Raw genomic sequence first — 15,034 nt, 5'->3', positions numbered from 1 at the left:
AAGGTTTAGGCAGTTTCTGAGCATGTCTATAATGGTTCTGTTTGTGCTTTGTTGTATTTATCATGTTCGTACTATACCAAGCTGCTACCTTTACAGTTTGAAGACTGTATGTTCTACTTTGCCTCCAAAGTGCAATGCAAAAACGGGGTTTGACAGTAACAAACACAACAGATATGTGAGAGAGAACAATTGAAAGCATAATGCACGGAGCTGGAGATATATTTGACCATATGTATGGAAAAGCATAACTTTGATTTACATGAATGTAAAATATGTCCTTGTTTATGATCCTAATCATATATGTTGACTTGTTTTTCATCTTCTTCTTTGTTAATATATGACTGAACTGTAAAGAATAAATATAGATCATTATTATTATTATAACTGAAATATTTGAGATAAGTGCAAGAACATAAAGAATCCCCCTAGAAAAATATTTACAAATTTACAAGAATATTTACAAGAGCTGCCTTTCATTAATCAGGCCTATGGAAACTAAAACCCCTGAAAACAGAGAACCCTTCTGCACAGCTTTGATTGTTTATTTCAAATATCAACATTTAAAACCAGTACAAGAAAAATCAATATTAAAAAAATATATATTAGAAAAGGAGCACGATGAAGTTCAACTTATTTACTCCCTCCCCCTTACCCTATATTTTACTGACCATACATTCCCATGTCAGCTCCTATAAGCCTAACAACCCTTACACCAGTGGCGGCTGCTCATCTTTCAGAAAGGGGAAGCTCATTGTTGGCTTACATAAAAAAAAATAAATAAATAAATAAAAAAGTCAAGTTATTTAAACATAAATTCGGCCCTCCATTCCTTTTCAAGAAAATGGTCAGTGACCTTATCGTACCAACTAAACAAGAAAACATTGAAATTATGTTAAATTAAAACAAAGAAGTACAATGAGTGTATTTACAGTGCAAGAAATGAACAAGTAATTTCGTAGTGGTTTCTCTCCATTCACAGCAGAATGCGTGACGATATTAAACTGAACTCTGTCAAGTGAAAGAGTAGATCTCAAAATAGCTCTCAATCAACAGGATTCAGCCTTTTTTCGACTGATCCTCCAATCAGCACGTGGAAGCCCGGCGTCCAGCCCAGCTGAGCTCCGCCCACAGCTCCATTCACCCCCAGAGATGCCGAGCATCCAGGGGTGGAACAACATCGTGGCATTTATCCAATTACCATCCAGTTTTGAGGCAATGACAAAAACTGTTCCATGAAGTCCCATTGAAGTGCACGGACACCGAGCATCTACGGGCAAATGCATTGACCAGAAATCGCATGAGAAAACAGTGCAACAGAAATGTATGAGAAGTGAACATCGAGTCTGATGATTTGTGATAAATCTGATTCTGAACAAACTCGTCTTTGAGATGAACGTGTTCTGACACATTTGTAGTCAATGAAATGTCAACACAACCGTAGATATTTAACCATTTAATTTTCGTAATTTTAGGGGAAGCCAAGCTTCCCTTACAGTCTATGGGAAATCGCCTCTGCCTTATACATATCAAAATAAATTCTGACAAAGCCTGCACAAAAAAAAAAAAAAAAAAAAATGCGACTCATCAAAAATAAACTGTCCATTTCATGCCAGTGTTATACGTCAAATTGATCATACTGTAACATATTTTAACTAATACTTTTGTCATATTTTCTTAACATTTTTGTTTTGATTGACCTTTAAATGTGTAATTTGATGTAACTTCCTTCAATTCATCATTGAAGTCGTTCAATAAGATGATTCCTGAAGTCATTGTTATAGTCAAAGTGGTGCAGCCTAATTTTGAGAAACATAGATACTAAGCTCAGTAGGTGTGAATGGTGGTTATCAATGCCAAATCGTGTTGCTTCAATATGTTCCCTGAGCAAAAACACATCCTCTGTGTCAATCTCTTCCTGGATAACACGCGTCACCACTGACACATTGGGAGTTTGTCCTAATTGGACCTGGCCAATCCCCTGCTCTTCTGCTTTCATAACCTTTATAAAAAATAAATAAATAATGGAATATATGAAACCTCAAAATGCATCAGAATGCATAATGTGATGTGATGATTTGATATGAGCTTTAATTTTTACTGTCTGTAACAAAACCTAATCTATAGGACTAAAGTAGTTCATGTATTTAACAAGTAGGCAACACGAACAATACTGTAGTAATGTTTGGGGATGGAGCAGAGGAAGATGGAGAGGACTGTGCCTTCAGACCATGAAGGTGTAGTGTGAGGGTGAACTCTCTGCTGCACTTGTGGTGGTTTTACGCCAAGAGGTGTAACCAAAGATCTGAAATGAAGTTAGCATAAACTAATTAGTAAAACCCCTTTAAATAATAAGGAAGGAGGAGTCTGAGTGTAAACATTAAGCACCTATATGAAACATTCAAATCAGTATTTCCATTTGACCTGAGGAGCATTCCAGTCTGTCCTTCAGCTCTTCATATATGAGGTTCTCTCCCTCAGATCCTCCAGAGGAGCATCCACACTCATCATGCTGTTCTTCTCCTGCTCCAGACTCTCCACTCTAACCAGAGCTTCAATAAGTCTGGCCCTTAAGAGCAGTGGGAGAATCACCAAAAGCAGAACTGTGGTGCTAATGGAAAAAGGGAGGAAAATATTGAGTGACCTTTATAACTCCTCACTTCCGGCTCACATGCTTTATCTCATCCCTCAGTCCCACTGCGGGCACCTGGGGCATGAGTGTCTTCATGTCAAAGACATATATTCAACAAATACAGTGGGTTTAAATGGATGGTGTGGATTTGAGTGGGTCTAAAATGAGTGGCAGAAAGCAACTGTGATGGAGGTTTGAATCTGACCAGGGCCTTGATGCTCTCATGTGTTTGACAATTATTACATGTACATAATTCCAAATTTAGTCTAAGGGTCAGCCTCATGGAAATGCTGGGGTAAATCCACCGGCAGGCTCTCTTCAGCTTCCTCTAGGCTTTTGTGGTCCTTGATGGTGCTGCTAAAATTAAAAAAACATAATACAAAATTTAAGAAAAGTATGAAGCATCCAGAAGTGTACTGGACTTTATTCCTAAACATGTAGACAGAAAAAAGGTTAGAAACTTGTGGCATTAAAGGTGGAGTATGTAGGAATTATATTCTAAGTAATTATAAAATGGCCTTGACTGTCACCAGGCATAGGAATCTTGTTCGTTTCAAATACTGATATTACTGACAGTAGTAGTCCAGCCCACAGTATTTGCATTTGAAAAGCTAAGTGTCAGCCCCGAAATGATATTTATATTGTCATTGTGTGTTTTGGTCTGATGCTCCACCCATCATCTGTCTTCCAAACACAGAGTCAGTAGTCTTTCAGCATCCAGGTTGCCAGTTCCCACTGAGCTGCAGCTGGATAATTTCTGATCATAAATGTCTGATGTTAATAAACCTAAAAGGCCTCTTATTATTCCCAAATAAGTCATGACAAAGTGAGAAACAAAACAAGGACATGTATAGGAGATGCTTTTGAAACATGGAGACAGATGAAAGCGGAGAAGAATTTGAAGACCAATGCTGGCTAGTCTGAACACCCGGTAAGAACCACTGAGAGCCGGGGCCGTGGTCTCTTCACCCGGTCCCAGACTGGTGGTTGTGTCTCCTGGGGCCGGGTTGCAGTCTCTTCTCCTGGCCCTGGTGAAGAGACTGCCGGTCAGGACTGTGTGAAGAGACCGGTACCGGTGTAGGACTTGTCGCTTGCCATGGTAGCTCCTTGTAGTTCAGCGTTTTCTGTGGAAGTGACTCTTCATGTAGCGGTGTGTAATCCCAAAAAAAAGGGGGGGGGGGGGGGGGGGGGGGGGGTCCGTGCCGCTTGTACTTCGCGGAAGTAAAAGTGAAACCTAAGCTCATTTACCTTTTCCCTATCTCCTGAATCTTCGCAAACTTTCATTGAGTGGGCAGGATGTTTGTCTGGCCTATATATTTATACAGACCTAATCAAAATCTTAAGACCAGTTGAAAAATAGCTAGATTTACCTTTTGCACATTGGAATCTTATTGAGGTTTTAAGTAGAGCTACAATATACAAAAGCAAGAAGGGGGAGTGAGACAAAAAGCACTTTGAAAAAGTAGTTTATTGAAACACAAGTAAACTGAAATGGGCTGTTTATCAGCTGATCAAAGTTTAAGACCATCGCTCAAAAAATTACAAAAAAAACTCTCCAAACCAGAACAAAAAAATTTCTCAGTAGGACTCAGTAATGAGTAGCTCCACCGTTCTTGTTAATCACTTCAAAAATTCGTTTGGGCATGCTTGATGCGAGTGTTTCCAGGAGGCTGGTGGGAACATTACTCCAAGTGGTGAAGATGGCTTCACGAAGGGCATCAACTGCCTGGAACTGATGGCCATTTTTATAAACTTCCCTTGCCATCCATCCCCAAATGTTCTCTATGGGATTTAAATCAGGGGAACATGCAGGATGGTCCAAAAGAGTGATGTTATTCTCCCTGAAGAAGTCCTTCGTCAAGCGAGCATTGTGAACTGCAGCGTTGTCCTGTTGAAAAACCCAGCTGTTACCACACAGACGAGGGCCCTCAGTCATGAGGGATGCCCGCTGCAACATCTGCACGTAACCAGCCGCCGTTTGACGACCCTGCACTACCTGAAGCTCCAGTGTTCCACTGAATGACAAAGCATCCCAGATCATGATGGACCCCCTCCACTGTGCCGGGTAGAAAACATCTCAGGTGGGATCTCCTTGTCATGCCAGTAACGTTGGAAGCCATCTGGACCGTCAAGGTTAAATTTCTTCTCATCAGAGAATAAAACTTTTTTTCCACCTTTCAATGTCCCATGTTTGATGCTCCCTGGCAAAGTCTAAACGGGCAGTTTTGTGGCGTTGTAGGAGACGAGGTCTTTGAATTCATTTTTTGTTTTTGAAACCCTTTTCCCGCAGATGCCGTCTGATGGTTATTGCGCTGCAGTCGGCACCAGTAAGGGCCTTAATTTGGGTCGAGGACCACCCTGTGTCTTGACGGACAGTCAATCGGATCCTCCGGCTCAGCGCAGGTGTAATTTTTTTGGGTCTACCACTTGACTTTTTTGTTCCATAATGCTCAGGATCTGTCAAAAAATTTAGAATGACTGTCTTACTGCGTCCAACCTCAGCAGCAATGGCACGCTGCGAGAGGCCTTGCTTATGCAGCTCGACGATCTAACCACGTTCAAGAAGAGAAAGCTTCTTAGCTTTAGCCATCAGGAGGGCATGACCGTGTCAATGCCTGACAGAAAATGAGAATTTTGAGCAGATTTTGGCTTTTATAGCCTGCGGTCTTAAACTTTTGATCAGCTGATAAACAGCCTATTTCAGTTTACTTGTTGTTTTCAATAAATTACTTTTTCAAAGTGCTTTTTGTCTCACTCCCCCTTCTTGCTTTTGTATATTGTAGCTCTACTTAAAACCTCATTAAGATCCAAATGTGCAAAAGGTAAATTCTAGCTATTTTTCAACTGGTCTAAGATTTTGATCAGGTCTATACTTATGTAGACTAAGGCTGGTGATGATTTTTTTTTGTATGAAATTTATGGTGTGGTGGCAAGGATTAGTGGAAACGCTAGTAGCTCATGCTGGATTTGGCAACCCCTAGCATGGGGGGAGGCAGAGAGGATACCACGCTCTACAGTACTTTGAATGTGATTGCAGTACCAGTTTTGGTCACAATCCTACATATGGCACCTTTAAGTAGTTATCAAATACAGTACTTACAAAGATATATGAATCATAGACATCGGTCATTTAGCCAAATGGCACTTATACCTTTCTACCTATCTTTTCAAACAACTGTCTTTGGAAAACCTTAGAAATGTGAGAAAAGTATCCAGAGATGTAAAAAAAAATTGTCTACAAAAAAGAGAATATTCACCATTCACATAAAGGGTTAGTCTATAATCCATAGGCCTTCATATTTAATACATCTAATATCTATCATTAATTGTCATCTATTAAATGCTGTATTCAACAGATCAATGACTGCAATCTAAGGTCTGTTTTTTGTTTTTTTTAAACCAAGAGGCAGTTTATAGATAAATAACATTGCATTTTAACCTCAGTTTTGTCTCACTTGTAAGCAGCTGTGGGATTGTAGCTCCACATTATGTAATAACAGTGCAATATGTAATAATGAGGTGAAAAGTTATTACATTATGTAATATCACAGCATTTTGTAATAAAATTCTTGAACATATTTTGTAGTAAAATTTGCTGCTTTTTGTAATAACTTAATAACAGTTATTGCAAAATGCGAGTGTAGCACTTTTTTTTTTTTAAAAAAAAGAAAACGTAATAAACTGGCGCATTATGTAATTAACCATCGAAAAACCATCAAAACTAAAAAAGCACTTGGAGAGCACAAACCTCTGCCAAGGCAGATCAGTGCCCCCCCGATCACCACCAAAATTTAATCATTTGTTCCTTGTTCCTGAAATTTTCATCCAAATCTGTCCATAACTTGTTGAGTTATCTTGCACACGAACAGACAGACAAACCAACCAACGGCGGCAAAAACATAACCTCCTTGGCAGAGGGAATTAATGCCTTAATTGGAAAAACCATCATACTAGCAGAACAACATTAGCCATTCCAGCTTAAATACAATTCATTAAAAAAAAAAAAAAAAAACCTTCTCAAATGTTCCATTCGTCAAACCTAAATCAAATGTAACTGTGTATTCATTATAATGGGGAATGTAAACTAGAAACAAAAGCTGCACTAATTAAGTATTACTGACAAGAACTTATGGGTGCACTTACATTTCTGAAGTTATTACAAAACGCGGCAAAGTTTATTACAAAATCCGGTTTTTTTTTTTTTTTTTAATAATAATAATTTCTGACAGACAGAAATAATACACATACAGACAAGGCTGGGATGGGGGTTACAGAGCATTATATTAATACAATTTGTTACACAAAAAAGAACAGGACCATCAAATTAACATACATTTTTTAAGCAAACAAGATTTGACAGCGGCCCATGGCCCTGGTGTTTATATTTTCTGGGAGAGTTAGAAAAAAGTGAAGCTTGTTCCATAGAAGGAGGTCCAGAAAGTCCCTGTACCAGCTGTCTACACTAATACTGTTGTGTTTGAGTTCCAACCAGTTCCAAGGATTTTACTACAAAATGGGGAGAAAGATTATTACATACTGCACTGTTATTACATGATGCGGCGCTACAGAGATAAGGTAAATTTCATAGTTCTAACAGTGACAAATTAAGAGATGACGTAAATTGAGCTGGTAGAGCCCAGACGCGGAGCAGAGGTTTTCTATCAGTCCTGTCTTGATTTATGTCACTACCAACCTTCTCACTCAAATTTATTCCTCACGTACACCTTACCTGTGAAAGGTGATTCCACCAGATCTTGTGTTTATGTTCCACTCGTTAGAACAGCCATAAGCACCACAGAAGTCCGGCATCATTTACGGTTCTGTCAGGAGACTGTCTGTTGGAAACATTACGCAGAATTTGGATTTGGGTAGCAAAACCAAAATTTTTTTAAAATGCCAAAGCATCCAGTATCATACCTACATGTGTGATGTTTTCAACAAATCAAATTGTTTGGAAATCGGCCAAAATTTCAGCATTAACCAGCGGCACATTCAGAGGATACCATGGGGGCTAACTTCGAAAGCACAATTTAAACACAGTTTAAATTAAATAAATTTAAACTTGAATTATAAATTGCATGTAATTGGTGGGTGGTAGATGACAGATATCCATCATTCTTTCCATTTGAAAGCCCAACTGGACAGGAGTTAGAAGCAAACTTTATCTATAATCTCCATGTAGAACATCAGCACAAGTTGTATTGCAACCATGTAAATTTGAAATGACCCCATTAAAAAAAAAAAAAATACAAACATATGAAACCCATGATAAACATGTATGCAGGAAAAAGCATCTCATATCTGTGTATAATGACATTTTTCACTCACCACACTTCAAAAGCATTTGAAAGTCAGTTGCCCCTCATAACAAATGTACTTATGACCATCTCTGTATTTGACTCGTACGGCCGCCATCCTTGATAACAAGGGAAGAAAGTTACTGTCAATTATATAATCACACATATACACAGCCATTTCATAGTTCTAACAGTGACAAATTAAGAGCATGTATTGACAACTCATTAGATGTACAATCCCACAATAACTACTAACAACTATCCCAGAATATGCAAATAGTAAAACAGATATGAAGAATGTAGTGTTATGCCTCTAATGAAGATACTTTATTCAGAATACTGTTAAAATTTGATAACATGATCACTCTTACTGCAGTAGGCACAAGAAAGCCGTCACTAACAATAATGGACATTTAAGACGAATTTCTATAAAAGCTATTAAATGGTTAAGTACTTATAGATACATATGAATGTCTAGATTATCATAATACTAGCCTGCTTCACCAACACTGACACTGACAATCCGTCACAGATCACATGTCCATCGGACTATGGTGACTGAGGTTTGCAAGTAGCAAAATGTTTTCAGTTCCACACTCATATCAGTTATCACAATGCATGCTAAGGATCCTAGAGTTCAGAAGATGTTTCCTGCCTCAATCAACAAGACTGCACATAACTTATTACGTGTGGTGATTTTTAACAGTGAAAGTGAATTGCTCTGATCAGAGTGATGAATTGGAAAAATGTTATGACACACCTGACATTATCGGTAAAATGATAAAACCGTGGTAAAATTCCCACTTTAGTATGACCCTTTCAAATTCTAATTATCAGTAAAACCGTGTTTAATTGCCGCACTTTGAAAAACTCACTGTGGTCAATGTCAAATGACTTGAAATGATCACCAGATCAGATTAAACTTTCGCTTGCAACACATTACTTGAATAGTACATTCACAAAGAATCTTCTCGGAAGATAAACCAGACATTATTGGGGGGGGTGGGTTCTTGAGCCCCCCCTCCCAAAACATACACAGGGCTGCACGTCATTGCATTTATGGACACTTTTTTCTCCATTGGAATTCTTGTGTTTCCAGTTTCCCGCTCTGTGTATATATTACACTGGACAGTTTTAACGGGCACTTTTCCATCTGCTGCAGACAGAGTTGGACTCACCTTCAGTAAGGAAAGGTAGACCAAATATTTTAACTGCTCATTTCATCTAAATAATATGGAGCCCGGGAAGGGACATGGAAGGAATACAAAACTTTGCGTTAACGCAATAGTTTTGTGTTACACACAATCATATCTGCTCTCTCTTGCTTCAGGTCCGTACAGAATACTTTGGGCATCCGGGTCGGGTCCGACCATGTGGGGTCTGAACATGCCCCCCTGTCCTGTGTTGTAATTAAATACTACAAATAAAGCATTATTATAGCATTATTAACTACTGGCACAGGACAAAGGGAAACACAGGGCTTAAATACACAAGAGGGGAGGAGAAAACGAGACACAGGTGTAGTAAATCAGGGCGGGGAAAGGAAGGAAAGCAACGGACAGTCAACAGGACATAAGGAACAGGCAGGCTCACGTACCAGTAATCAGACAGAAGGTAAAACACACGAGGAATCAGTTGGAGGCAGAGGAACAGACAAGGGTTTTGGGCAAAAGGCAGGAGGCAAAAAGGCAATACTGGTCAAAAAAAACAGACAAACAGGAATACAAAACTGGCACAGGGACAAAGGGAAAACACAGGGCTTAAATACACAAGAGGGGGAGGAGAAAACGAGACACAGGTGTAGCCAATCAGGGCAGGGAAAGGTAATCACACAGGTGGGAGTAATGGGGGAACAGGAAGCAAAGACACCAGACATGACACATGAGGAGGACTTAACAAAATAGACAGGAAATGACAAACAAAACAGACAAAACCAGACTAACGTCTGGAGGCTGATGTGACACCAACAACAACATTAATAAACATTCATTCATCTATTTAATGTCAGGTACTGAAATGATGTTAAATTCAATTCATCCTATCTATAGCAAAAGTGATCTAGTCCCTTACCAGGTGACTCCATTAAGTAGAAGAAGATGTGTGTAAATGACACTTCAGATCCACTGAGTCTGATCATTGGCCCAGTCTGTTCAAACCTATGGACAACAAAGTGGATTGAATTTTGGAATATATGATCCTTGTCAGAAGGCAATAGCGACTCAAAGGACGTCATGACGACTTGTTAGCGTTAGCAAAACAAGTTGAACTCCGCGTTTTGACATTATGGGGGGAGAGGGTCTCTCGCTTACACACCCCCGCCACCCACCCACACACACACCTGCAGGTCATTGTACTATGGACACTTTTTTCTACATTGGAATTCTGGTGTTTCCAGGTTACTGCTCTGTCTATATAATTACACTGGACAGTTTTTTAAACGCCACTTCTCCATCTGCCTGCAGACCGAGCAGGACTCACCTTCAGGTTGTCTATCAGAATGATAACAAAAAATTATTTTTAGGCCAAAATGTAGTTAGTAAATACTTGAATTGTTTCTACTTAATCCCATCTTATTTTTAAAAAAAAACAAACTTAAACCATTGTGGCCTTACCTTTACTTATAGATGAAGTCCATGCGCCGATCCTTCTCCACGAAAAGCTCTAGGACTTGGTTGTAAAAGTTTTCCCTTAATTTTACTCTTAGTTCTAAGAGTCTCTTCGCCTCAACAGAGCTTATGGTCAAAGAAGAAAGACGTCCTTGAGAAGGCAGAGCATAAAAAACGCTGTTCTTGACCTACTAGCTTTAGCATGGCGCCGACTTTTAATTGCTTCTGTTGAAGCCAATGCAGCTACAAAGCACCTGTCAGTTCACGTCCGCCCCCCTTGAGGTGAGGCAGAGTACTGCCTGCCTCACCTGCTGACTTTCTCTGCACTTTATTGTACGATCAGCAGGAACGTTCTCTCACACGAACATTAAAGACATTACACAGACTGTAGAGAGTCATGCTGTATAACAACTATTCTGTTAAAGTCCATATTGACAATATGCTGAGGAACAGAAACGGGCACGCGTCATGTGACCCAGTTGTATTGAATGAGTTTGATAATATCAGGTGGTATAAACATTTTTCAAGAAAGCATGTATGACTTCCGGTGGCGATGCGGCGAGGAATGGATGCGTGCTGAAGAGGCAGAGACGTTGTTGGCCAATGAAACTGTTTAATTTCCGCCAAGGGTCTTAACTTTTGTTATATCTGCGCTGCTTAATTAGTAAAAATGAACAGAGGCAAAAAACTCCACGGGTTTAAAGAGCACCTCGAGCCCTAAATCGACCAAGATGTTGTCGTCGCAGCTCGTGATAACGAGGCTAACGCTGTTCAAGCTAGCACCGCATGGCGAAACCTGGTGAAACAGACTCGTCTGTCATAAACGAAATTCGCAACATGAAGCGTGAACTACAGGATAAATACAAGTGGTCGGAACAGATGTGACTACAATTAAAAGAATCTGGACTCATTAAAAACTGATGTTGCCAATCTTGGCAACAGGATTGGTGAAACTGAAAACCGAGTAGTCACAACTGGAAGTGGGACTGTGCAGCTCTCCCAAGTCACATCAGAGCTGAAGAATAAAGTCGCTCAACTTGAAGCTCGGATACCATATAAGAAAACTACAGCAGAAGGAACAAATCCTGAGGATCAAGGCGTACCGGAACGCATAGACAAAGAGAAAAGCGTGACGGAGTGTGTGAAGGACATACTACGGAGTTTACTTCCAAACGATGAGGATATAAACCAAATTGTCATTGAGAGAGCCCACAGAATCCCGACTGCACTAAAGGAAACCGACAACTTATTCCGTTTGGACCCCGACACATCCTGGTAAGATTCCTGCGCTTCTCGGACCGGGAGAAAATCCGACTCAGAGCTAGAGACCTGGGAACGTTTAACTGGAACGGGAACAAAGTGGACTTTTTTCCGGACTTCACCAAGGAGGTACAGGACAAGAGGAATAAATTCACCGAGGTCCACGTATGTGCAGGGCAAAAGGACTGAAGTACACTCTGCAGTATCCAGCAGTGTTCTGGGTCACGGTCGGCCGTGAACGGCTCCGGTTTGAGGATGCCGCTGCGGCAAAGAGGAGGGTGGACAACTACCAAGGCCAGAAGGAAGGCGAATGAACGGACAATCTACACCGAACTACGGTAATAAGATCAATATGTGAACTATTAAGTTCACTATTAAGGACATTTAATCTGATCTGTTTTCAGACTGTTTGATATTATGGGTGACTTATATATGTTATTTTCTTCTTAATATCCCATCAGTTTTGATTATCACTTCTTCTATTTGTAATGTTTAGAAGCCCAGCTCTGTCACTTATTTACCATACTATTCTGTTCAATATCCTTTGGTGGAAAGCTTTTATATTCTATTTGATAAATTGATTATTGGTCGCGACGTCTCACTTGGAAGACCTCTATGCTTGTCATTAGGACTAAGGTTTTGTTCTTTATGAAAAGGGTTCATAGTTTTGTAGTTGTTGTTCTTGTGGGGTTTTCTAGCCAGTCATGTCTTTTACTTTTTGGTGGGCACTACTGCTTTATTACAGCAAGAGTTAAACGGACTTAATCCTGTTAGTCTTAACTACTACTGTGTTATGGACACCATAGTTAAAATATCTTCCTGGAACGTTAATGGCCTTGGCTCCTACACTAAAAGACGAAAAGTACTTCAGTATTTAAAACAAAAGAAATCAGATGTGATCATGCTTCAGGAAACACATCTATTAGAGAAGGATACTGTAAGAATCAAAGATAGGTGGATCGGCCAAGCCCATCACAATACTTTTATACAAAAGAAGAGGGGAGTGTCTATTATATTTTCTAAACATCTTAGAATTCAAGTGGAGAAGGAATTTAAAGATGAAGAGGGGCGTATAATTATTCTTTTAGTAAATTTAAATGGACAAACCATGATTATTGGAAATATACGCACCTAATGCAGAAGACCCTGACTTTTTTCTACAGTTAAAGAGAATCTTTTTAGATTTTGGTGACTACCCTATCATTTTGGCTGGAGACTTTAATCAGGTACTGGATGTATTTTTGGATAAGTCAGGGAAATCGGTCCCTAAGGCCAGCAAAGCCCAGGATGCTATCAAAGTACTATGTAATGACAATGGTCTTCTAGACGTGTGGAGGCTGTTGAATCCATCTGCTCGGGATTATACCTTCTTCTCAAGTAGACACTCTGTTTACAGTCGTATAGACTATTTTCTGATTTCACACTCGATCATTGAAAGTGTTGATAGTTGTAATATTGGTACAATAGCAATAACCGATCATGCTCCCATAGATTTGGTCTTACAGCTGGGGTCACATCAGGAAAGGTTCAAAGGATGGAGGATGAACACAAGTATCCTCAATGATAATAACTTCTGTGTCCAATTACAAGACCTTATTAATGAATATTTCAAAATAAATAATAACACTGCAGAGCAAGGCTCAATTTGGGATGGGTTTAAAGCCTACATTAGAGGTATTTTGCTACAGTACTCTTCCTTAACCAAAAAGCAAGATCGACAAAAATTAAAACATATGAAGACGATATAAAAAATTGGAGAAGGAATATTGTGAAAATTCCAATCCTTCAGTTCTTAATCGTTTAGTCAGAGCAAAATACGAGCTAAATACAATATTTTCTAAAAAAGCAGAATATTCACTTTTCAGACTTAAACAGAGGTGGTATGAATCTGGCGATAAAGCCGGCAAATTGTTAGCTAGTCAGCTAAAGGCACAACAAGCAGCTCGTCACATTAGCGCTGTTAAAAATGGTGTTGGGAAGATAGTCACTAGCCAGAAAGAAATCAATACAACATTTAAAGAATTTTACAAAAAGCTATACTCTCAGGAAGTCCAATTTGATTTAAATACAGCTGAAGAGTTTTTTGGAAATTTAACTTTTCAAAAGTTATCTGAAGCGAGCGCCAATGAATTAGAAAGACCAATTTCTTTAGAAGAGCTGAATAAAGCCATTAAAATCTCACCTAATGGGAAAACCCCGGGTTTGGACGGTATACCCAACGAGTTTTATAAAAAATTTATGTCTGAACTTGGCCCGGAAATCTTGAGAACGTTTAATTCGGCTATTGCTACTGGTCACCTCCCCTCTTCAATGAACGAATCCTTGATCACTCTTATATTGAAAAAAGGGAAAGACCCTCTGGAGTGTGGGAGTTATAGGCCAATAAGTCTATTGTGTTGTGATGCAAAATTATTTACAAAGATTTTCGCATTGCGAATTAACAAAGTTATAGCATCAATTATTCATCCGGACCAGGTAGGTTTTGTCAAGGGCAGAACATCCTCTGACAGTTTAAGGCGTCTCTTACATTTAATCTGGAAGTCCCAACATTTAACTAGTCCTGTAGCAGCCCTATCATTAGATGCGGAAAAAGCATTTGATAGGGTCAGCTGGAGTTATCTATATCATACGCTTGAAAGATTTGGGTTTGGAACTTCATTTCAAGAAATTATTAAAATGATTTATGCAAATCCAAAAGCGGTCATAACAACCAATGGAATGAGATCATCTCAATTCACACTAAACGCGGGACCAAGCAAGGGGATCCATTATCACCACTACTTTTTATTATTGCACTTGAACCACTGGCACAAGCTGTCAGACAGAATGATACAATAAAAGGTGTAATAATGGGTGGCCGAGACAACAAAATGTTGATTTTGCAGATGACGTACTGCTTTTACTGTCTGACCCTCAAAAGTCATTACCCCCTTACTGGACTTGATTAATGCTTTTTCAAGACTATCTGGGTACAAAATTAACTGGACCAAATGCGAAATAATGCCTTTGTCAAAGTTTTGCTACAAGAGCCATGTTCAAAATTGGACATTCCAATGGACTCCAAAAAACCTTAAATACCTGGGTATACTTTTGAATCCGGGATTGGAAGATATTATAGCTGACAATTTTGAGCCGATAATAAATGAGATAAGTCTACTTCTTAAGGGTTGGGATAAAATGCATATTTCACTATGGGGTAGAGTTCAGACAATAAAGATGGTCATCACACCAAAATTAAATTA

At 39.3% G+C, this 15,034-nt stretch overlaps 1 protein-coding gene across 1 annotated transcript in view; it reads right to left on the bottom strand.

Annotated features, from left to right (window-relative positions):
• Positions 1–2,895: 2,895 nt before the first annotated feature.
• The window catches only part of LOC115420391 (RNA helicase Mov10l1-like), a 40,022-nt gene continuing 27,883 nt past the window's right edge, over positions 2,896–15,034 (bottom strand). The window contains 1 exon segment of the mRNA XM_030135627.1: positions 2,896–2,986. Coding sequence (XP_029991487.1) covers positions 2,896–2,986 — 91 coding nt within the window.

This window comes from Sphaeramia orbicularis, chromosome 6, assembly GCF_902148855.1.
Source record: "Sphaeramia orbicularis chromosome 6, fSphaOr1.1, whole genome shotgun sequence".
NCBI lineage: Eukaryota > Metazoa > Chordata > Actinopteri > Kurtiformes > Apogonidae > Sphaeramia > Sphaeramia orbicularis.
The sequence above is the reverse complement of the archived record's forward strand: the minus strand, read 5'-3'. Positions and strand labels throughout refer to the sequence as shown.